Source organism: Anolis sagrei, chromosome 5, assembly GCF_037176765.1.
Source record: "Anolis sagrei isolate rAnoSag1 chromosome 5, rAnoSag1.mat, whole genome shotgun sequence".
Classification (NCBI taxonomy): Eukaryota; Metazoa; Chordata; class Lepidosauria; order Squamata; family Dactyloidae; genus Anolis; species Anolis sagrei.
Window position 1 is genome coordinate 171749044 of NC_090025.1, and position 22539 is coordinate 171771582.

The window sequence follows — 22539 nt, forward strand, 5'->3', positions numbered from 1 at the left end:
CACACACTTGTGGTAAAACTAGTGAAAATCCACGAGTTCTTGGTGCACATAAACAACCAAGCTCTGTGTGGAGTGATAAATAAAAACCACTATATAGCCAACATGATAATCCATCAAATTGCACATTTCACATTAGAGTTATTTCTACTTGTAGATGCAGGACAGGAGCAGTCCCCACTCCCTTCTGAAGCTCCTATCCCACCTGTTCAGCTTCAAAGCCAGTTAAGAAAACAGGTTTCAAACCACATAGGGAAGGGAGTTACAGGAAGGAAGGAAGCCCTACTGCTACCATAATACCACTCTGAATTTAGTCTCATAACATGTAGATCAGCCATCAGCTCCAAGTAATGGTTTTCAGAGCAATGGGCCAGCAAATTGATATGAAATCTAAGAGAATTATCCAAAGGGCCTTACCTTAAAGTATGGACTTGCTGCCCCACTGATTCAGGAGTCAGCAGCTGCCATACTCAGCCAAACTTTACAAAAATTGGACTGGGAATCTTAGCTTTTTTTTTTTAAACACATTCCATAACTATTATCTCTGACACTTCTCTTTGTAACATCAACTCCACTCCTTTTTCACTGTGCATTTTCTGAAAATTTGTCACTGTCTTTTCAACCCATTTGCTTTGCTTTCAAAGGCAGTGCAGGGTTTTTCTGATACTTTCTACACCAATTACTGAAGCATTTTCCAAAATCATTAGATGAGGTTACCTTCTTTTGAACGCAGATCGGATATCTATTGATGGTGCAGATGAAACTTCTACAATAAAAATGAAAATAAATGGCCTGAGTAATTTGCATAGTGTAAAGCCATGGGTGCAGAACATTTAACTTGTACAGATATCCATGTCCTAAATGACAAAAGGATATGATGTGGCCAACATGGCGTTAACACTGTCATGCATTGGTTTTACCAGCCCAAGACATCCTTCATGCAAAGTGGAGAAATTTTCACTGGGAAGGGATAAACATCCCTTTGTTACTTATACCCTTCTGACATTGGCTATATCACTGTATATCACAGTAGTAATATAGGGTTATTTGTAGCAGAAGTCACTATATAATTGAATTTGAGATATACAATCTTTAGGCCACGTAGTAAATACAAAAAGAAATAGAGAGTAAAATTAATATCCCAGTTGCACAATGAAAGCACACCTATATGTGGAACCTCAATATTTTGAAATGTAAATATCAAAGAAAATATTCATAATTTTTGCTGTTTTTTATCATCATCATCATCATCATCATTTTACTAATTAAATAAAATGTCTAATAAAATGTCTTTTAAAAAATACAGAGAACTACATACAAAAAGTGAAAATTAAAATGGGACAATAATAATAATAATAATAATAATAATAATAATAATAATAATTGGTAAAGCTTTCCCCTGACATTAAAGGTCTGGTCATGTCTGGCCCTGGGATGGTGATGCTCATCTCAATTTCTAAAATGAAGAGCCAGTGTTGCCCATAGATACCTCCAAGTAATAATAATAACAACAACAACAACAACAACAACTTATTATTAACAATAAACATCGACAAAATCACGATCTGTGAACTGCAAAAGGCCACCTTACTTGGATCTGCGCTCATCATTCGAAAATACATCACACAGTCCTAGACTCTTGGGAAGTGTTCAACTTGTGATTTTATGATACGAAATCCAGCATATAGATCTCGTTTGCTGTGACATACTGTGCTTTTGTGTCAGTAAAATAATAACTTTATTCTTATATCCTGCCACCATCTCCCCGAAGGGACTCTGGCCCTTACATATGGCACAAAATGCCCACATACACAAATACAAAACAATTAATCAAAGGTCATAACTGGCACTTTGAATTGAGACTGGAAACTTATCAGCAGCCAGTGGATCTGCTTTAATCGGGGCATTGTGCACTGACTATTATTAGCTCTAGTTAGAAACCTTTGTACCTATTGATTGTTATATTTGAAATAATAAAATATCACTCAATTAATACAGTCCCAGCTATAACAGCATAGCAGCCTCAGTGCAATCTTTTAAAACCCTCCAATTTAAGCTGAGTTGAGATATTGGGGTATATTTCCATGATCTGCTATTTCTGCAGGTATCAAAGAGTAGCAATTAACCAAGATTTCAAAAATTTAGGATTCTTTGAGGACTCTGAGAGCCACCAAGACACTTCCAGGGCCTCATATAGTAATTCCTCTTAAAAAAATGCTTCAAAGGTCTTGGGCTCCAACCCAGATCAGGACAACTGTGTTTGGGTTGAGAAGGCTTATACCTCTCCCTGCAGCTGTTTCCTTCCATAAATCTCCACACCCAGAGATTAAAACAAAAATCTCAACCCGGCAAGAACCTGTCTGTCAACAATGTCCAATTGTGTGAGTGAATGGAAATGTCTGCAGTATGTTAGAACACGTCAACCCCCTACCCAGTTCCATAAATTCAAGAGAAATAGACTGGGATAGGAGAGTGTTCCAAAATAATAAATAAATAAATAAATAAAACCCATTTTTCTCCCACAACATCCACCAAATCCTGATGTTTTATGGAAATCTGGTGGAGATCTAAATAACTATTTTTTTTTCTGACTATGGCTCTCAGAATTTTTTCATGGCCAGCTGAGGAGTTCTGGAAGCTATACTCCACAAAAGTAACTTTGCCAAGCTTTGCAAATAATGGACTCATCTCAGTGCAAGCTTTGCCCATCACGTCATAACCACTGAAAAATCCAGCTTCTGATTCAAGCCTGTAAGAGAGCTGAATCTAGAATTAAATTACACCCAGTGTAAATTGGCCATGTAATCAAATGAAACAATTCCCTCCTATAGAAAGTGTATGCCCGCAGACAGGCTGGCTCCTTGCCTGCATGCTCCTGAAGGCGGGCAGACTTTGAGGCTTGCCTGGCTAATTGGCCGTCAGCTGCTGGACATTCCGTTAATGGTGACCTGCCTCCCCAGCTGATTAATGAGCACTCTGACCTTGGCCATTTGGGAGGCTTGTTTTGCTAGGATGGACGTATGCTGGGTTAGCTGCTGGACGGCTGTAAGACAAAGATATTTAGAAAGCTTCCCTTAGATGTGCCTGGCATCTCAAGCTACAGTGCCAGGTGACCAGGCTTTAGGACCCCATAGTAGTGTTTTGAGGGACAGACAAGGTCCTTTGCTTATGGACAGTCTCTCTCTCCCCAAGTCCAAAAATAAAAGAAGGCCCATGAAGTAATTCTCACTGGAATGGTTACCAAGTTTGAAAATGCTTCTTGTATCATTTGCTCTTACAATGGCCATTTGTTTTCCAGATTGGAAGCGTGGTATTTTTAAGGGCTCCGCAGCAAGAGGAATGTCTTCACCATAGCTTGAGATCAAGTCTCGGGGTGCTGTGGTTTTAGCTCTGGAAACATTTTAAGGATTTTAATGGCTCATTCTTAATAACATTAATGTTTAATTCTATTTTAATGTTTGTATCGTTTTGGGTTTTAAATTGTATTGAATTGGTTGTGAGCCACTTTGAGTCTTGTTTGTAAACAGAAAAAGCAGGGTAAAAATAAACATAATGAACATATTAATAATATTAATTTTTTTCATGTCAGGAGCAACTTGAGAAATTGCAAGTCGCTTCTGGTGTGAGAGAATTGGCTGTCTGCAAGGACGTTGTCCAGGGGATGCCCAGATGTTTTGATGTTTTATCATCTTGTGAGAGGCTTCTCTCATGTCCCCACATGAGGAGCTGGAGCTGACAGAGGGAGCTCATTCGTGCTCTCCCTGGATTCGAACAGGCAACCTTCAGGTCAGCAAGCCAACCTTCAAGTCAGCAGTCCTGCTGGCAAAGGGTTTAACCCACTGAGCCAATCATCATAATCACTGCCATCATCATCTCACTAAATGTTAACATTGGATTCATAGTGAAGCTCCCATATCAGCTACTAACAATAGGCCTATCTGGCCTGTGGCTCCAGATTTAGACAAGTCTGCTCCAGGTTTTAATCTGAATATTTAAAAGCTATCAAAGATAATTGAACACTTTGGTTAATGTCTTTGAAGTTGAGAGTATAATCTAGAGAAAATTGACTACATCTGCAACATCAACAACACAACATTTCACTGCTCACAGGACATAACCTATCCAGGCTTGTCAGAAACCATGAAATGAGCTGGAGGACAAAATAGGTGCACTCTGTTTTTTTGATCAGAAGCTGGATGGACTACTGTTTCAATCCTGTTTAAATAATACTGGCATGGCAGTTACTGTCATTACATTTGAGGACAGTAGCTTTGCTTAGAGAACCAACTTGGTGTGGTGGTTTGAGTGTTGGACTATGACTGGAGGTGAGGGTTTGATTCTCTGCTCAGTCATGAAAATTTAAGTCCCTTCCACACAGCTGAATAAAATCCCGTATTATCTGCTTTGAACTGGGATATATGGCAGTGTGGACTCAGATATTCCAGTTCAAAGCAGATATCATGGGTTATACTGCCTATAGTCTGGCTTATATCATTGTGGATAGTTATATCAGCCCTATCCTCACAATGGATTTGCACCAGTCTACCCACCTGTGCCCAGAAATTGATTATTATTGCAGGTTCATTGGTTATTGGTTTGATGGTTGCTCTTGTATTCTGTTATAATGTCGTTGTTTTATTCTGGTTTATGCTGTTTTTTTTAAATTTTAGTGTATTATATTTTAACTATGTTTGTTTGGGCTTGTTCCCTTATAAGCCGCCTTAAGTCCCTCTGGGGAGATGGAGGTGAGGTATAAAAATCAAGTTATTATATTATTATGTGTGGAAGTGACCTTGAGTGAGTCACATACTCTGTGCCCCAGAAAACCCCATAATAGGTTCATTTTGGGTCATCACAAGTGAAAAATGACTTGAAGGCACCCAACAGCAAAACCTAGCTTAGGTGGTTCACAGCACCTATTGCTACTAGGTCAGTATCCTTCCACTAAAACCAGCATGCCTGTCCAAGCCGATCCTGATGGAAGAAATGTGTTGTGCGATATGCTAGCAATGGTTGTCAACCTGGGTCCCCAGATGTTTTTGGCCTACAATTCCCAGAAATCCCAGGCAGTTTAGCAGCTGTGAGGATTTCTGGGAGTTGAAGGCCAAAAACATCTGGGGACCCCAGGTTGAGAACCACTGTTAAGGGAAAGCCTTCCGTGACTTTGGTGATTTATTTTATCATCTATTCATCCTACCAAATAAAAGGTTAAGTTCTACTGACTTCATTATAAACGCTTTTCCTCTTTGTAATCAAATCCATAACTGTACCAGAAAGGTTTAAGGTGCCTGTTAGGATTTTCTTTCATTTTTTTGTCTGAAAAGATTGCTACCAATGGCACTGATATATCAAGAACCTTATCACATTTTCTCTCTCCTGGGGAGTTGCAATGATGGACATGTAACAGATAAATTTCTTTCTGAACCTGAGATAAGCTGAAAAGGGAGCCCTTTCTTTGACCTCCAATCATAGATAAATTTGTAGAGTCTGGAGCTGTCAGCACTGTCATCCAGCATAGCCTTTATTCCAAATATAAACCGCAGGCTTCAGAAACCTTCTCAGATAATTGCTTCAAGAATTTAATATGATTTCACTGACTCAGAGTTATGGTATGAGTAATTTCCAGCCTGTTGGAGCTGTATGAAAGCAGCCAGGTTACTTTAAAGGGGGATTACTGAGGAGATATCAGATAAACTCTATCCAGATAAACTCTATGTTAGCCATTTTGCTATATGAATCCTCCGCATTCGGAGGCAGTGTGTTACTGAAGGACAGTTGCTAGGGGCCAAAGCAAGAAGAGAGGATGATTGCCTTCAAATCTCTGTGGGAAACAGGGTGGTTTAATCAGATACAGCCTTGTCTATAATGGTTCTCAAGATTTCCAAGAGACAAGGAATAACATCTAAATTAGTTGAAGGTGCATTTCTTCTTGATTAATTTTAACCTCTTACTCCTTTTCCTTAGTTCCATCTCCTTTAATAATGGTATTATGAGGAAGGTAAGTTGGGTGATTTTATTGATTATATAAGGCCTTATAATAAAGGAACTTTAATAACAATATGAAGAAGTGCATGGGGGTTAATCCCCACCAAATGTTTTCTATGAACTAAACCTCCACATACAACCTGCCAAATACTTCCACTTTACTCTCCAGTTTCTCAAAATGGTGACCAGAAGTGAAGTTCTATCATTTATGATTGTTGCATCATTTCTGGTCACCATTTAGAGAGGGTCTGCAGAAAGAAACTGTGTGAGAGATGGGGATATTTTCATATATTCTCATGCATTTGGGGGCAAAAACTGTCTAACACAGTGGTTCTCAACCTGTGGGTCCCCAGATGTTTTGGCCAACAACTCCCAAAAATCCCAGCTAGTTTACCAGCTGTTAGGATTTCTGGGAATTGAAGGCCAAAACATCTGGGAATCCAAAGGTTGAGAACCACTGCTCTAACAATTATGTTGGTTTTTTTTTTTAAAGGAGTGCTTTTGGGAGATGGGTGGATACAACAGTTGGGTCCAGAGCTTACATGTAGCTCATGGCCCACACTTCTGAAGTTCAGAATAAGGTATGGACAAATTTATCACTTCACTGTTATGGAAGCCACAGCCTTCCAGTAGGAAATTCTCGCCTCTATATCTCCTTTCCAAAGAAAACACCACTGGCTTCTAATGTTTGCAACGAAAATTAAAATTGCATCTTTGAATGGAGAAGACTAAAGAGAAACATTAAACCAATAGGTATATCTTGGTGGCCATATATGTGATACATAAACAGGAACAGAAATAGGCATGAGGGCTCAGATAAACCAACTTTACTGCAATTTTTAATATAAATATGGCTATGGGAAATAAAGGTAACAACGTTGATTCTTACCATGGACTTCCAGATCAAAAGAGCAGCTATCAACCTTATCTTTATATGTCACTTCACATCTGTAGTTTCCTGCATAGTTTTCTTTGGCTTTAATGATATGCATCTCAAACGTATAAATCTGAAATCCACACAACGAAAATGTTAGTTTAAATTTAAGGGAATATTCAGGTGTTAAACATAACAAGAATGCAAAAACCAAATTCTATACTTTGGCTAAGATTAGGGATATATAAATTCGCCTGTTTCCAGTTTCATTTTTACATGTTTTAGCAATATTTCTGTGTGTTTCCATATTAACTAACTTTAGCAAAAAAAATGTCCCCTAAGTAAGCTGATTTAATCAATTGCTAAATGGTGAGTCAACATTTAGATAAATTCCATTGATGGAATTACTGTTGTCTACTATAGTCAGGATTAACCAGAAGATTTAGACCATTATTTTCAAATTCACATTTAATATTTTGAAATGTTTACGCTACTGAGAGATCGATTCAACATTCAGAGAAGTGTCAAATCCAATGAGTAGCTAGGTTTGAATGTTCAAATTGCTTCAAGTTTCTAGATTTGTTTATATTGGTTAGGAATTTGCAAATACTAAATTCCTCAGACATCTTTATAAGTACCTTGGTTTGCCTTTCAAATGTTTCCTTTAGCTGAAGATGTTTTCCAGCTTTGCTTGCCAGGTCCATCCATTTCCCTTTAAACCACTTAACAGTTGGCTTTCGGAGAAGATCCTGAGCTTCTACTTTGGCTATGAATGTGATATTTTGCCCTTAAAAAAGTAAAATACAGTAAATACCTGGTTGTCTATTATGTATGTCATAATCAATGCAATAAAACTGAGGACATATAAGAAAGTTCTAAAGAAGGTGGCAGTGTCCATCAAATAAACTGTGATGTTGGCAGAACATGTGTTGTCAGGTGGGGATGGTGGTGGAATCTCCTCTCAGGGCCCTTCCAGACAGGCCCAAACAACACCTCAGATAAATCTGGAACAAAGCAGGGGTTCCCTGCATTGTTCCAAATTAATTAGATATCTCCTTAAATCAGGCCCTTCTTGAAAGGCCGGGGTCTTGACTCTAATGGGGTATTGGGTCTGTGGGGACTCACCCCCGGGTAGTCCTGGGACTAACTAGGGGGAGTCCCCACTGCAATCTCTCACCTTTTGGGGATCCAAAAAGCCCTCCCAGCCCCCCATTTCCTCCCCCAAAACTTGCCCCACATGCTTGACAGGCACAGAGAGCTGTGGTGTCACTTCAGAATGATGCTGGAGGAGAGGGAGGGGAAGGATGAATCCCCCCTCCTCCAGCATCATTGTAGCCACCTCGGGAGGGAAATCCCGGGGTTGTGGGAGGGGGTGGGGAGAACAACATGGGCAGAATCAGGTTAGTTTAACCTGTTTTCACCTGCATTTTCTGTATGTCTGGAAGCGCCCTCAGGTTCTCATAGCTCATAAAATCCTTCAACATTTCTGGACTCAAACCACATCTGGTTTCTCAACAAAATATTGGTGGGTCTCTGTATCTTCTAGAAGTGAGCTCTCTCTTTTAATCAACTTCTTCAAAGTCAACTTCAACCATTAAAATAGTCTCCTGTGGACTGGGGGTCTACTTTCTATTGACTGTGAAGAACCTAGTAAACCTTCCTAGAGTGAAAATATGTACAACACAACCCCAGTATCTACAGGACCGATATCTACAGTTTCTATTATTCATGCTCAACAGAATATATCCTCTCTAAGAATTTTTTTAGGTGCTCCAGCTTGACTGTATGGTATTTTTGGGTCAGAAGCTCTTCACTTCAAGAGAATTTGCTATTATCTGTGGATTCAGTGGAGTCTGGGAACATATTCTCCATGTTAGCGTGGTTGTACTATACAGACGTTGGCAGCATATGTCTTACATATAAAGCTGACCAAATGGTAATGTGCTGAGAATGTGCAATCACAATTAAAATGTTGTCAACTTTATGTGGCACATATAAGCAGTCTACTCCTATATATGTTTGCTCTCCAGGGATCCCCGCCAAGCTTAATTGTGATCATTTTCAGGTAAGCATGTACAAGTCTTTAACTGTTCCTATACACTTAATGTACATTTCTGGAAAGAATGTACATTCTGCTTTTCTAGTACTTAAACAGAAAGTAAAGTAATTATAAAATGCAGTAAGATTCTTAAACAGTAACATTACAAGCAGTCAGATAAAACATTAGATTTAACAAATTTGGTTTTTCTTTTTCTTTTTGGTGTCAACTTACCAACACTAATTGAGCCACTCTTTGGTTTTTCAATAAATAAAACAGATTTCTGAGAATTGTCTTGCTTTTCTGCTTCTTCTGGGACACCATCACCCATTGACCACACTAATATGAAAAAATGTGAATATCATTTATGAGCTATAAAAGTTTTTTAAAAAAACTTTATTTTGGCTTGATATGTCCCTCATTTCATGGACAATGAGAAATCCTTATGCAGAGGTTGCATTCTTACATTTTAAACAAAATTGGTTACTTTACTCATTACTCAGATCAGTCAACATTTCATTATTTGTAATTGTTACTGAGTTCAACAACTTAATGAGTTACTTATTAGTAACGAGTTACCATTGTCATTGCTATTGATGCATTGAAAAATACGGGGGGGGGGGGGGTGCTCTTTAGTTCCCCTAAACGGCAAGTTCAGATACTGCACCTTAGAGCTTGTGAGAATAATGCAAGATGTTATGAAGCCATTCTTTCCAGCTGCATCATGAGATAGTGATACTTTATACTTTTCATTCTTCCTTTCACGTTGCTTCAACTCAATTAGCATCCAGACACACAGTAATACATAACAGGTAGATAATCTTTTTGTACTACAAGCATGTCATGTGTGTGTAGGCTCCTCCAGCCAATGCTAACCAATTACCATTTGTTTCACAAGCTTGAGCTCCAGACTTGCCTCCACCTCTTCCTCCTCATTACACCAGTCTTCTTTCCAGAGGTCCAGACAACTTTTCCTGGCGTTCTGGAGGTTGTGGTCAACTGCTAGATAGCAATTGAGAAGGGCAGGACCTTCTCCAGGTGGGCATAACAGGTCATACACAGGGAAAATTAATATACTTTCCTCAGCCATCTTTCACTATTTTGACTTGTCCTCTCCACTCTCCTGCTCTTAGGTACTGATTTATATTATGTATGCAGTTCTTTATCTATCACAACTTTAGTGGTGAACATGGAGCTGGACCTAGTGTTGGAGGAAATAAGATCCTTCCATCTTTCTTCTTTTTTAAGGAGACTATGGAGATTAAGTTCGGGTCAGGGTCTATTGGATCTGCCTTTGAGGAAACCACAGATACCCACGTGGATCCCACAGCTGTTACACCATGGTTGTCCATAAGCAGGCACACTGAAAAACAGATTTCTGGATCTGTGCTTCATGCTTGTCCAACACTGTATAGTTAAATAATTATGTTGCGCTATTTATTTATTTAAAACTTATATCCCAATTTTCTCACCTCTGTAGAGGGACTCTACGGAGGTGAGAAAATTGGGATATAAAAGTTTTGTATGTTCTGTAACTATATAATTTATGTATACTTTAGTATCCCATTTCAGTTTTTCTATTGAAAAGTTGGTTGCAATATTCATTCAAGAGTCCTGTGCCTGATTTTCCAAATCTATCTTCTACAGCAATTCGTGACTGGAAGTACCAATGTATGGTTTTACGCTCCACAGGTTCATGAAAGCAGGAATATATGTTTTCACTCTAGTGAGGTGAATGACAAATATTTGTTTATCAGAAGCTCTGTTTACACACTGGAACCTGTGAAATTATAGAATCATAAAATCATAGAACCCTAGAGCTGGAAGAGACCACAAAGGTCATCCAGTCCAACCCCCTGCCATGAAGGAACACAGAATGTTTGAAGCAGAATCATGACCTCAATCAGAAGCAGATACAAAAAATAAACCAAAGGTTAGCATGGCATAGGATATAAAATTAGAAGTCAGAGCAAAAGAAACTGAAGAAAAGTTAGCTGAGAGAAATCAGTTGTTAAGCATTGCCATGTTATGGGGAAAATTGGAATACTTTTTTGTTGTTTATTCCCCTTCCACTTTGTTTTAGAAACTCTCACCTGAGTCCTTTCTCTCTCCGGACTCATTTGTCCCATCTGAAAGGTAAGAGTATACTAGATGATGCCAATTCAACAATTACACTTTGATTGTTGTTCATTCTCATCCTATCTCAGAGAAGAAACTGTAGAACGTTAAGCTGAATCTAAATCTCTGCCCAGATCAGATAATAGGGAAAAGCAATCCTGTGACCTAGACAGAGTTTTTTTCTGTTTAGATCATACCATTTTCATATACTACCTTGAGCCCATTCCTGAAATATCTTTATTAAATTAATAACATATACCCAAGCACACATAATTTCATTCTTCTCAAATCAATTCTGGTCTTTACTTCCTCCACTACTTCCTTGTTGCATAGACTTAGGGTGCATCTACATTAATGCAGTTTGACACCCATTTAACAGCTATGGCTCAATGCTATGGAATAATGGGATCTGTAGTCTGGAACAGCACCAGCACTCTTTGGCAGAGACAGCTAAAGACCTTGTAAAACTACAGCTCCCATGATTCCAACACATGGATCCCTCGGCTTAATGCTATTGTTAGACTATAGAAATTTATGCTACCAATTTCATTCTTTCAGTTAGTCTCTAAGGTGCAACAAGATCAATTTGCATACTGATATTCCAGACTTTGTCTTTGAATTAAAGTAGAACAGTGAACATTTCATCTTTAAAGATCGCATCACACTAGAGAAGGAATCCACTTTAAATCCAATTGCTGCCTCCTGCAGAATTCTGGGATTTGTAGTTTAGGGAGGAACCTTTAACAGCCTCACTAAACGACAAACCCCAAAATTCTGCAGGAGGCAGAAACTGGATTTAAAGTGGATTCATTCTGCAGTGTCTTAAGAGTCATAGGATTTGTAAATAAAATCTCCATTCCAAAGCCCAAAATCCAAAATCCACAATAAGCGATACCAGTTTTGGGCTAACCCCAATGTATAAAATAAAAACTCTAATTAAATTCACATAGAAACTGCTTGTGAAAGGAGCTCTTACTGTTGTTTTTTATCAATTTATTAGCAAAATTAAATGTAAAATGAAGTAGTCCTTCTAACCTGCAGTCGAAGAGTCATCTTCATCTGCAAAAAGAAATATATAATAATGAAATAAAGGAGGGAAAGGAACAATGCAGAGTGTCCATGATTTTAGTACAAATGAATGAAAACCTGTAATAGAAGGAGGATGGATGGGAGGAACCACGGCAGCTGGAAAACTGGGAATAAGAACTGCAAACTGATGGATAAAGCTTTATGGTGATTGAGCAGTGGAAATGGTCAATTGTAACATTTCACTCGGGTACAAAAATGGGACATGAACTATGATCTGGGATTAAAACATGGGTTTGGATGAGAGCCTTTGAAGTGGGTTGGTTTGTTAGAAATGTCATCCACAAAATATAAAAAATAAGGAAGGGAAATGGAGTACAAAAGCAAGAACAAAATTTAAAAGCCACAATGAAAATTAAGGTCAACCATAGACCTGACCTTCTGAAGAGGAGGTTGTGTCACTGCTGTTCTCATCTGCAAGTAAAATGTGTACCATGTATACATTCATCACAATGCTTTGGTTTTTACAGAAACAAAAATAGCACTATAATAAGGAGAGAAGAAAGGCTACCGCACTTTGTAACATGGTAGAAGATAATAATAACAATAATAATAGTAATAATAATAATAATAATAATAATAATTTTATTTATTTTTCATCCCTTTCACCAAGTATATGAATAGACACAGGCAAACATTCAATGCCTTGTTACATGACATACAGTGAGACACAAACACACAGACAAAGGCAAAGACTTCTCTTTTCATTTCCGGCTCTTGGAGGCAGTACTCATTTCCAGCTCTGGGGGAGGTGTGCTTTCTCCATTTCCAAGCTGAAGAGCCTGTGTCCGTAGACACATCCTGGTCGTGTGGATGGCATGACTGCTTGGAACATCTTTTTGCCTTTTCCCGCTGAAGTGGTACCTATTGATCCACTCACATTTGCATGTTTTTGAACCGCTAGATTGGCAGGAGCTAGGGCTAACAGCAGGAGCTCACCTTGTCCCATGGATGCCAACTGACAACTTTCAGGTCAGCAGTTCAGCATCACAAGGGTTTTAACCCGTTGAGCCATTGCAAACTCAGTTATGATGTCTAAATAAGAACTATTATCATTTTTATGAATTTTAATATTTTCAATCCTATGAACATTCATAAACCAACACTCTTCAAATTCTGCTCCTTTAAATTGAATTATTCATAGAAAAGTCCTGAAAGTATAAATGTAATTCCATCCTGAATTAATACACTCTCTGATACTTTATGAAATACTTCTTTCTTTAAATAATTGCACCCTTTGCTTTATTTGACTTATTGTTGTTGCTGTTTATTTGTTCAGTCGCTTCCGACTCTTTGTGACCAGCTCACGCCAGAGCTCCGTGTTAGCCGTCGCCACCCCCAGCTCATTCAAGGTCAAGCCAGTCACTTTTACTAATTTTACTAATTACGATTGCTAATATAATAACAATTCTATTAAAAAGAAATAATTTTCAAATGACCAGTGCCTACAAAATGATAAAAATGAAAATTAGACTTGAATATTATCATCTAGAAAGAATTAATATATAGCCTTAGTTCTCAGGAAAAAAATGTTCGTACTGTAATACTGTACACTATTTCAATTAACTAATGACTTCTATTAAACTCAGCTGTATCTAGTTTGACATATATAGTATTGTGCTCTCTCTCTCTCTCTCTCTCTCTATATATATATATATAAACTGTAAATCATTATTACTAGAATAATACTGCTTTACAAAGTGACATCAATCCCCACGAAAAGCTAAAACATAAGGGTTGATAAAGAGTGTTGAAAATTGTTCAGCCCAATTACTCTTTTTGTTGTCATCTGTTTTCAAAACAGATGATATGTGTTTGAAGAATTTTGTAACATTTTGCAAAGTTAGACAGTGTGTGTCCACCCTATATACATTAATGCGTTGATGACAGTTATCTTCAGGTACATTAAATTGATTCTGAAAGGTTCCTAAGTAAAGAACTCAAGTCACACCAGGAAAAAGCAGAAATCATTAAAGAACAAATGGAGTACTTCCAGCCCACTATACTTATTTATCCATGTAATACAAATATATTGCAATATATTAAACTAAAATAATTTGGACTAGCCGCATGCTGATCCTGTTATACTTCAGTAATTTTGTTTCTGTTTAAACAAATAAGTAAATAGAGTCAGAATTAAATCATATGAGTAATTCCATTCTTACATAAGTATTTAAGCCCAGAGAAAGGCTCCAACTCTACAAACTCTACAAACATAGAAATTTGGATGGTATTTGTTAGCCTGGGTCTTGTTCTAATCCTTTGTCTTTTTAAAATAAGCACATTTAAAAATAGTCCTTTAAATAGCATCCTTTCAAACAGAAGTTTTCTTCTGCCTTCTGTATTTATATATTTTTTATCAGGTCAAGACATGTTTTTGGCTGGTTAATTTCCAGATTCTTACTTTTAATTTGCACTGAAAGAGTAGCTAGGGGCCAGGGATACTGCCAATTAGATCCAGCAACACCAGTAAAAAAAAAAAAGCTATATTTAACCCTCTAGACACTTTCAATTACCATTTCAGTCCCCCTCCCACAGTTTCTGTTTGTGTAATGGAAAATATAGAATTTGCTTCTAATGTGGTAAACAGTACTGTAAATGGAAAAAGGAATAGTTAAATAGGCTCTCCTTGAATACCACTGATATAAGCTAATTGGATGGTTTGAAAGAATAAAATAATTTCCGCATTTTGCTGTTATTCCTCCCATTTATGTAGCCATTGTGGAAACATTCCTCATTTATGAAATGGGAAATGAGGAGAGGGAATAACCAGTGAAATTGGGGGAAATGGTTTTCCTCCTTCAACTCTCCTCCACCCATAAAATGGATTATCCTTCTCTGTCTAGTACCCTCTTTTGGCCTCTGCTCAGATAACGGAATAGTACCAAGGAAAGAAAAGATAGTCATGAATAACAACTCTTGTGCCTTGTTAGTGTTGGGAGTTCAGCCTGTGATTGTGTGTAATGATCAGGGTACTCTGGATGTTGGGAATGACAATGATGTTTCTGGGGGTCATGTACCTAATGATGTTTCTAATGATGAGGTTGCCTTAGATGCAGAGAATGACAATGCGATTCCTGTTCTGTGTCTTTTCTGATGAAAATGTTCTTTTCTGCATAATACAACTCTTGCATAATAATAAATAATTTTTTTAGCCTTCTGTTACTCTGAAATATAAACATTGATAAGAAGACAAGGTGGCTCTACACAGACACTACAATCTGTTTTTGAAGTGGATTAAGACAAGTTGGTTTTACTATGCAGCGTCTACACAAATACTTCAGGAACGGCCGCAGTATCTGATGATTACAGATTGGAAATGAGTCCAGAAACTGCAATATCCATGGCTAGGGAAGCTGCTGGAAAATGCAGGGTATTTTTCTTAACAAGTAAGCTGAAATGTGCTGATGTGCATATCCATGTCCGTTAGGGATTACCCAGTTTTGAGCCCTGCATGGGATATACTCTGATTGGCTGCAGTGCATTATCTGGCTTATTATGGACTTTCAGGTAAGTTTGTTTGACTCCTTGTTTCTGGCTTAATCTGTGCTATAGTGTGCATTGGGCGTGCACATTTTGTGACATCTCACTCTCAAGCTGGTGTCAGACTGAATTAAAGTGTCTGTGTAGAACTACCCGGAATCCCAGTTTTGAGTTGCTGCATTTCAAAAATATGTGATGAAAATCCTTGAAGGAACAGATGTCTGTAATATATCTCTTCATCCTCTTATACTTATTGACCCATATCAAACAATCACAACAGAGATGATTTCATATACTCATAAACACTTTTTGGATGAACAAATCTCAACCATTTCAGAACATTGGCAAATTCCATGAACTGCAAGATGGCATGAAGATGCTGATATTCAAAGAATATCATGAAAAATGAGAGCTGAATGCTTAAATTATATAAATATTGTGCTCACTGGGCAGAAGGCAACAACTGGATCCAATGGCTGCCAAATAATTACAGCCACACTCTACTGCCTCTTAGTACAGTGTAAATTACATTCACACTCTACTGCCCCTTAGATGGAAGGGGAAACGTTTTTGGCTTCTTCTGGACCTTGGCCATCTTCTTGCCTTTTCAACAAATCAAATACACAATGAACCCCAAATTCCTTCAGAGAGTCAATTTGTCATTTAAAAGTAACATCCCCCATGTCCACATTTTTTAAAAAAAATGTTTTTAGAAATCAGAAGTGATTTTAAAGCTGTTTTCAAAGAGGTGATCTGCCATTCTTTGGGTCACTGGTAGGCACTGGAGGAGAACCTGGGAGCTGCCCATACTGTTTTGCCTTTTTCACAATAGTGCATTGCTTATGGCTGATGGCAGAATTAAATAATTTGTTTAGCTCAGTCAGCACAATAAATGCAATGTCATGCTTGTTATCCAAATGGAAGATGACAGTCACATAGAAGAGTAATCTAGTTTGCTGCTATCTTGTTGAAAGACTTGAGAAACTAGAACAAAAAAGCAGTTATTTGGTGTGCAACACGACAATTGCAGGTTCACTCATCAGTAGAACCTATTTTTTTCAAAACGGAAACAGTTAATACCAACCACTCTTGTTCATTTCCATGATATTAAAAAGTGATGTGTGACATCTATGGACATCAAGGTTACAAATAGCAATGGAACTGCTTTGAAAGATGGGATGGGAAAAGAAAACCTGGAAGCAAAACATCTTTTCTGAAACTTTAGTTATTGCTTCACCAAAATATGAATGACTGCTTCATCAAAATGGAGAAATGGTACAGCCATGGTGATCCATTTAAAATTAGAAAATGATTATCTAGACTATGTTAGCAATGTCATCTTTTCAAAAGAATATCAGACCTGATGGTAGAATTACGATCATTATGTCACTCTCCTTTTCTTCTGAAAGTAGGAATGGAACAAAATAACTTTAACAGTGAAACTCATGAAAAAGATGTAGAAAAAAGGATAACATTTGGTACAAATAGACTCGCTTATGGTCAACAAGAGATATATCAATAGATCAGGTTCAACCCCCACAAATTAAGAAACTTGATATCACTTGAGTTTTAATGGACCATTGCATGTTTATTTTCATTCTTTCAACCTGACCAAAACTGAGCAAGTTTCCCATTGATTAAGACTAGTATAGCTGTAGCCTCTAGCAGTATGGTGATCACAACTGGACTGAAGACCCATTCAGAAGAATCCAGTACTTCCTTCTGTTGTGAAATAATGGCATATGATACCATGGTATTCTTCTGTAATTAAATCAATCTAATAAAAGACTACTGTGGGGCATTGTTCATATGCAGTGGGTAGGAAACAATGTACTTAGAATGTTAGCTGGCAAAGTCTACGACTCAGAGTCTGATAATGTGCTTTATGACGGTTCCTAATCATTCCTTGGGGAAATATATTTGATCTTGACAAAAAACTATTGACATGAAGACTATAAATGAATAGCGGATAACTGGTTTACTTGTTCACGACTTGAGGTGGTTCTTCATTCCGTCTATCATGTACAATTTGTTTTCACAACTTAATTTGATGGGTTTTTTTAAACCTATGATTAAGATTTCTTTGTAAAATACAGCAAGAAGGGCGTAAATGTTTTCTAATTGTCCTTCAAAACACTTTAATTACTCATATGAAACAGAAAATAGTGCTAAAGAAATTGCACTGTAGCATCTGCACCCATAGTTAAGTAACAACTGAACTGATAAAAATAAAGAATTTGTGAAATAACTCTCGGGTGACATTTTGTTGTGTTTTCTTAAAAAAATCAGCACCCCAAAATACATTTAAAACAGCTACAATATTGAGAATGTTTGTTCATCAGAGACCTGTCAGAAAGACAAACTGCATTACTCTCAATTGCAGATTCACTTCTCATTTGTTTGTTCAGATTTTGTGTTTAAATCTTTAAAGATACAAAAACCATGAAATACGAATGCTGTCTGGCAAGGAATATTGCTCAGCAGTAGCCATCCATTCCAGCACAATAGTATTTTGGACTGTTCTTACAAACCCCTAAAACAAATTGAGAGACACATTTTGGAATGATATCTGTTGAAGAATTTTGAAGATCTATGTTATTTGATTCCAATCTGCTTTCCTTTTGGGTTGGGCAATAGCATTCAAGCAATAATAAATGTACTTCATGGGGAAAAATTATTTAAAATTCTAGAAATTAATAAAATTATAATCCAAAGCCTTTATTTCAGGGATTTTCCATCTTTGGCCCTCCAAATATTGATCATTAGCCTTGACTATGCTTTTTTCATGTCAGGAGCAACTTGAGAAACTGCAAGTTGCTTCTGGTGAGATAGAATTGGCTGCCTGCAAGGACATTGCCCAGGGGACACCTGGATGCTTTACCATCCTGTGGGAGGCTTCTCTCATGTCTCCGCAAGGGGAACTGGAGCTGACAGAGGGAGCTCATTCGCGCTCTCCCCAGATGCAAACCTCTGACCTGTTGGTCTTCAGTTCTACCGACACAAGGATTTAACCCAGGGGTTCTCAAGCTAAGGCTCGCTGGCCAGATGCAGCCCTCCAAGGTCATTTACTCAGCCCTCACTCACTCAGTGTCAACCTAAGTCTGAAACGACTTGAAAGCACACACAACAACAAAAATCTCAGCAGCCAAAAGCAGGTCTACACTTCCCACTGAAATACTAATAAGTTTATATTTGTTAAAATTGTTCTTCATTTTAATTATTGTATTGTTTTTAAGTGTTTTATTTGCATTACAAATAAGATATGTGCAGTGTGCATACAAATTCATTCTTTTTTTTTTCAAATTATAATCCAGCCCTCCAACAGTTTGAGGGACTGTGGCCTGGCCCTCTGTTTAAAAAGTTTGAGGACCCCTGGTTTATCCCATTGCGCCATTGCAACTCCTTTTTGGCAACACTTTGGGTACAACTTAGAAAGCACTTTTCTTTTATATAATGCAATGAACTCCCTTGGATGCCATGCATGGAAATAAAGAAGAAAAGTGTAACAAACAGATGAAATGGATAAACACAATGTGGAGTTTGAATATTTCCCCAAATTTCTATTGCCACCTCTTTGATTGATGATTGCATTTGACTGTTTACTATTTAAGAGGGATGGGGACAAATTGTTTAGAATTTATGGGCTGTGTGGCTTAGACTTCCACCAGTCCTAATGAAATTGTATATATGCCCACACCCAGCTCTTTCATAGTTGGCTCATGAACTTTAAAGCTAATAATCTACACGTTCTAAAAAGACAGCTGAGATCGTATGCAGAGATTATATGGAAACATCAATCAAAGATGAAACATGGATAGGTTTTAACATAGCAAGATAAAACCTAGAGGGATGATGTCAAAATGAAGCACACACACAGCTTATTAGAGGATTGCCTGTATGGAACCTAAAGAGAAAAATGAGCACATTAATTTTTCAATGTCACTTCAGGAGAGAAGCACAGAGTAGCAGCTAAATTTTCTACATGAAAATGAAGATGAAGAAAAACACATCAAGGAATGAAACCCATGAGAAAACAATGGTAGTTAAGCAAAATTATTTTAGATAAAAGGTCCCCAGAGTACATGTGGCATGAAGATGGTGGCTACCAATACAGGTATCCCATAAATGAAATACTGGGTAGATAACTAAGCCTGAAATCCTGTGCACACTTTCCTAGGAATAGGCCTTCAATGGAGCTTACTTCTGAAATATATATATATATATATATATATATATATATATTGCATCGCATAAGAGCTTCACCAAATGAAAATACTGACTGATTTTCTTGATGATAAGAAGAAATAAGAAGCAGTTAGAAAACAAAAGAAAGATACAGGATTTGTAAAGAAAAACTACCGGCTTAACCTTAATTATTATTCTCAGCTATGGCAAGACTCATTGAATCAATGGGATTTATGCAAGTGTTGATTTCCCAGTCAGCAAATGATGCCATGGGTCTAGCTAATAAGAATAAGTAGATTAAAGCTTCTATCCTCACTGTAATTTGGAATTTAATAATAATAATAATAATACTTTATTTATATAATAGTTTCCTGGACATACTACTTAAAACTTGTACATGTCAAACAGAGTTTTGCTTGTTTGCAACACATTATAGAAGGCTGTAGGAGAATTAGGTACTTCTAAGGCAGACAGCTTCCAGATATTGTTCAGCTAATCCAAAATTTCCTCCACCAATGTTTTGATGGTAAGGAAACCCAAGAAGGGGAAAGCAGGGAGAAAATATGGGAGGCGCTTTGTCATCTAGATACCTTGAAAATGTTGTGATTCAGATAAGATAATTTCACAGTTAAAACTCCATCTTGAACCACCCTAACTCTAAAACCATGCACTTGATACACAGAAATAGTAGTTGGGAGGAGAATTCAGCATACATGAAGTTCTTGATGGGAGAAGATATGTGGTTTTGGTTCACATACTCTTTTCAGCTTGTAACCTGAGAGATAATGATTTCCATGTTCATGCAACAGTACCTTGGCTAGGGGTTTTGGTCCAAATGTTAAAGGAGCTATCCAAAACACTAAACCTGGGTTGGAATTTGGATGGCTTCTTTAAAGTTTGTTCTAATATCTAGAGTGAATTTATCATCATATTGGAATGGGAGGCCCCACTGCATGCAGGACCAATTGAGCTCAGTGGCAAATGATACCTCTTAGGTTACTGGGGCAGTTTTAAATTCAACTTTAAAAGAGCTATCCAAGGTGCTGAACCTATCCGGGAACAGGGTTCACTCCCATTGACCTGGAAACCACTAGCTGCCACAGACTTAGCTTGAAAATGAATAGATAAGCACAGAGAGTTTCAGGACATTTTCCAAGGGTAGTTATTTCAGCAGCTCAATGCTATTAAAGCATGACTCATGCCCAGGTATATACTTTCCAGGAAGGGAAGCAACTAGCATACGAAGGGAGCAAATATGATCTCCCATTTTATACACAGCCTGATCCTAAAACATTAGGGCAGTTCTGAAAAGTGCAAAAACACCTTTAAAAAAAGAAATTTAATTAAAGTTTGGCTGTGAAAAGAAGAGAAGACACAAACAATGACTTTTATGTAGTATATGCTAATATTTTATCAATTTCGAACTTATGTGAGAACACTTCTGCTCACCTTTTCCTGGGGCAGTTCCATCTTCCTGAGGTTTGTTTTGCTCTGTGAAGCAAAAGCACATTTTGAGAGAAACACCCCAATCCCCAACATTTCTGCTTACAAACCTACCTGCAATGCTGTCACATAACTTGCATCATTTTAACATACATAACATACATCATTTATGTCTCAAAACATGAATGGCCAAAAAGGTTGTAAAAGTTAGACCATTTATTCAAAATGAATAATGTTTTTTTTTAAATTATAAGAATTAATTAAATTATTTTAATATATAGATTAGAATGAAGGGATATTCTCTCCCTGTGGTAGAAAGCATGCTTTGCATTCAGAAAGTTGCTAGTTCTCTCTGTTGTTAAAACGTTGTTTGGTGCAACTAATAGAAAAGACTACTGTCTGATAGCAAGAATGGCAATTCAGAGCCCTTTCACACTACACAATAACTGTGCCACTATGCTTCCACTTTAACTCTCATGGCAGCATCCTATGGAAACCTTGGAAATGTGATTTGGTGATGAACTACAGCTCCCTGACATAGAACTCTGAAACCGCCTTGAGTCGCCATTTCGGCTGAGAAAGGCGGTATAGAAGTAAAGCAAATAAATAAATAATAAATATATTTTCATAAACTGCAAATCCTTGGATTCCATAGAATGAAACTATGGCATATCACATTGTGAAGTGTGAAGTGCCCCTCCTTCAAGTAATTTTATTACATATGGCAGGCATGGGCCAAGACATTTTGCGGTCCAAGGCAAAAGATAAGGTGGTGCCTTTTCCTTTTCTTACCACAAGACTAACTGGACTGGTAGTTGAATCATACTTCAGTGCAAGAGATGGAGTACTGTTTCCCCAGTACACTTGATGAAAGCAGGATTTTTGGGTTACAATGAATGTTGCTACATGACCAGAGCTTTGGGTGGGTCTGGAAATTTTAGAGTAAAAAAGTAACTTCTTTATCTCCTAAGTTGCGCTTTTTTTTTTTTTACTACTGCTCCTATAATCCCTTTGTGCATAGTGAAAGCTTTACTAAGTATGGGGATTCTGGAATTTTATTATACAAAATAAGGAATGTTTCCAAATTTTGATCTAGATAACATTTTTGTATCATTTCTCATCTGCTTGAAGAACCAAACCAGAACTTAAATAGTGTCCAAGTGTGTATTTGCTATTGTGGTAATTGGAGTATCTGCTTGGTTTTAACCATCTGGAGCTTCCTGTTGTGACCAACACATCCTTCCCTGTGGTGAATCTCTTTGAAATTTCTCTGCAGTTGAAATGCCAGCAGCTGTTTTTCTGTGTTCAATGAAGAAACTGCCTGTCTGAC

General features: G+C 37.5%; 1 protein-coding gene across 6 annotated transcripts in view; it reads right to left on the minus strand.

The window, feature by feature from the left end:
* MYBPC1 (myosin binding protein C1) overlaps positions 1-22539 on the minus strand; it is a 100526-nt gene that overhangs the window by 48321 nt on the left and 29666 nt on the right. For 3 of the 6 annotated variants that reach the window (XM_060776872.2, XM_060776867.2, XM_060776870.2), the window contains exons 3-11: positions 21216-21257; positions 16942-16983; positions 12477-12512; positions 12048-12071; positions 10988-11023; positions 9129-9233; positions 7495-7643; positions 6872-6989; positions 715-763 (exon numbers count right to left, since the gene is read on the minus strand). In XM_060776872.2, the coding sequence (XP_060632855.1) occupies positions 715-763; positions 6872-6989; positions 7495-7643; positions 9129-9233; positions 10988-11023; positions 12048-12071; positions 12477-12512; positions 16942-16983; positions 21216-21257 (601 nt within the window). The remainder of the gene's footprint in view (positions 1-714; positions 764-6871; positions 6990-7494; positions 7644-9128; positions 9234-10987; positions 11024-12047; positions 12072-12476; positions 12513-16941; positions 16984-21215; positions 21258-22539) is intronic. The other 3 variants (XM_060776868.2, XM_060776871.2, XM_060776873.2) reach the window with 3 other exon arrangements.